At 50.1% G+C, this 1680-nt stretch overlaps 1 protein-coding gene across 1 annotated transcript in view; it reads right to left on the reverse strand.

Annotated features, from left to right (window-relative positions):
- Nucleotides 1–1680, reverse strand: part of LOC128379912 (seizure 6-like protein) — a 47411-nt gene that overhangs the window by 44780 nt on the left and 951 nt on the right. The window contains 1 exon segment of the mRNA XM_053339551.1: nt 917–1393. Coding sequence (XP_053195526.1) covers nt 917–1393 — 477 coding nt within the window.

Here is a 1680-nt window from a genome sequence, read left to right on the forward strand (position 1 = left end):
TAATATATTTGTAATATAAGACTCACAGGGCCAATTCCTATGCATGAGTACATTTACTTTGGATACTTTAGGTGCATTTTGCTGAAAATATGTATAGGGGACATGATATGCTTTCAGAGTTCAAATTATGGAGGTAAAAGTCTGCAGAAATCGTTGTTAGCTGCACGAGCAGTTTTGGACATTTTTGCATGTAGGAATGATGGAAGGGAGGAAGGAAGGAAGGAAGGAAGGAGGGAGGGAAGGAAAGGAGGGAGGGAGGGAGGAAGGAAGGGAAGAAGGAAAGGAATTAATTTATTTTCTTCCTCTCTCTTTCCTCCCTTCCTTCTTCCCTTCCTCTTTTCCTTCCTCCCTCCCTCCCTCCTACCTCCCTTCTTTCTTTCCTCTGTCCTTCATGCTCTCAATCGAGTGAGATTCCACTTCACTCAGAAAGTTAACATGGCCTCGCCGGAGGTAGGGAACCAATCACAGAAGGGGGAGGTGAATGGAGGAAGGAAAGCTGGGAGGAAGGAAGGAAGGAAGGAAGGAAGGGAATAATGAAGGAAATGAGTAAAGAAGGAAGGAAAGGAGTAAGGAGGAAGGAAGGAAGGAAGGAAGGAAGGAAGGAAGGAGGGAGGGCGGGAGGGAGAGAGGGAAAGAAGAAGGAAGGAAGGAAGGAGGGAGGGGAGGAAAGAAGCATGGAGGGAGGAAGGAAGGAAGGACAGAAGAAGAAAGAAAGGGAGGAAGGAAAGGAGGGAGGAAGGGAAGGAAGGAAGGAAGGAAGGAAGGAAGGAAGGAAGGAAAGAAGGCAGCGGCCGACAGGAAGGAAGGAAAGAAGTAACAGTCAAAACAGGAAGTTTAAATGAACAAAGCTCTTATAGAATAAATGTGCTGGTTTAGGGTTAATGTTAGGTGAACAGTGCTTTCATACGACTCGTACCTGATGGCGTTCCTGTCTCTGCGTCTACATCCAGCACGGAGCCCACAGTGGTGCTCTCAGCCTCCTGCTCAGGTGTGTGCGTCTGTGTGTGCGGCAGCTGGGAGTGTGTGTGTGTGTGTGTGTCAGTAAGAGGAGGAGGCTGCTGGGTTGGATCGCTGCCTGGGCCTGACACTGCAGCTGATGCCGGGGGTTTTACCCTCCTCAGTAATCCCCCGCTTTGATGCTCCAGGGAATGACTTCCAGGGAGGGAGCCGACGCTGAGTCCTCTGCCCAGAAGAGGGAGCAGGTTCTGGGGCAGAGCGGAGGGGACGATGTCTCCTGTCTGGGAGACAAGTCGGCCTTTGTGAGCCAGCACTGACTGTAGCAGACCTCCGGCCGCCACGCTGGAGCTTTTGCCTTTGGGGCTGCCATCCTTTGTGCTCCCTGGTGTCACTAGTGGAGGAAGTGTGGAGGGGGCGTCTGTGGGGGCTGCTTTATCTGGGGGGTAAAAAAAGAAGAGGAAAACAAGGAGTGAATCATTTCAGTTTCAACTGGCAGCAAAAAAGGGAGAGGAAGGGGGGGGAAACATCTTGGAGGCAAACAGGGGAGTCAAACTCATTTTCATTCAAGGGCCACATAGAGTCACATTTGATCTCATGTGGGCCGAACCACTAAAAGGAAGGATGGATGGAAGGAAAAGAAGGAGGAGAAGAAAGAGAATACAGAAAGGAAAGCTGGAAGGAAGGAAGAAAGGAAGAAAAGATGGATGGAAGGAAGGAAGGAAG

The sequence above is a fragment of the Scomber japonicus genome, chromosome 19, assembly GCF_027409825.1.
Source record: "Scomber japonicus isolate fScoJap1 chromosome 19, fScoJap1.pri, whole genome shotgun sequence".
NCBI classification, from domain to species: Eukaryota; Metazoa; Chordata; class Actinopteri; order Scombriformes; family Scombridae; genus Scomber; species Scomber japonicus.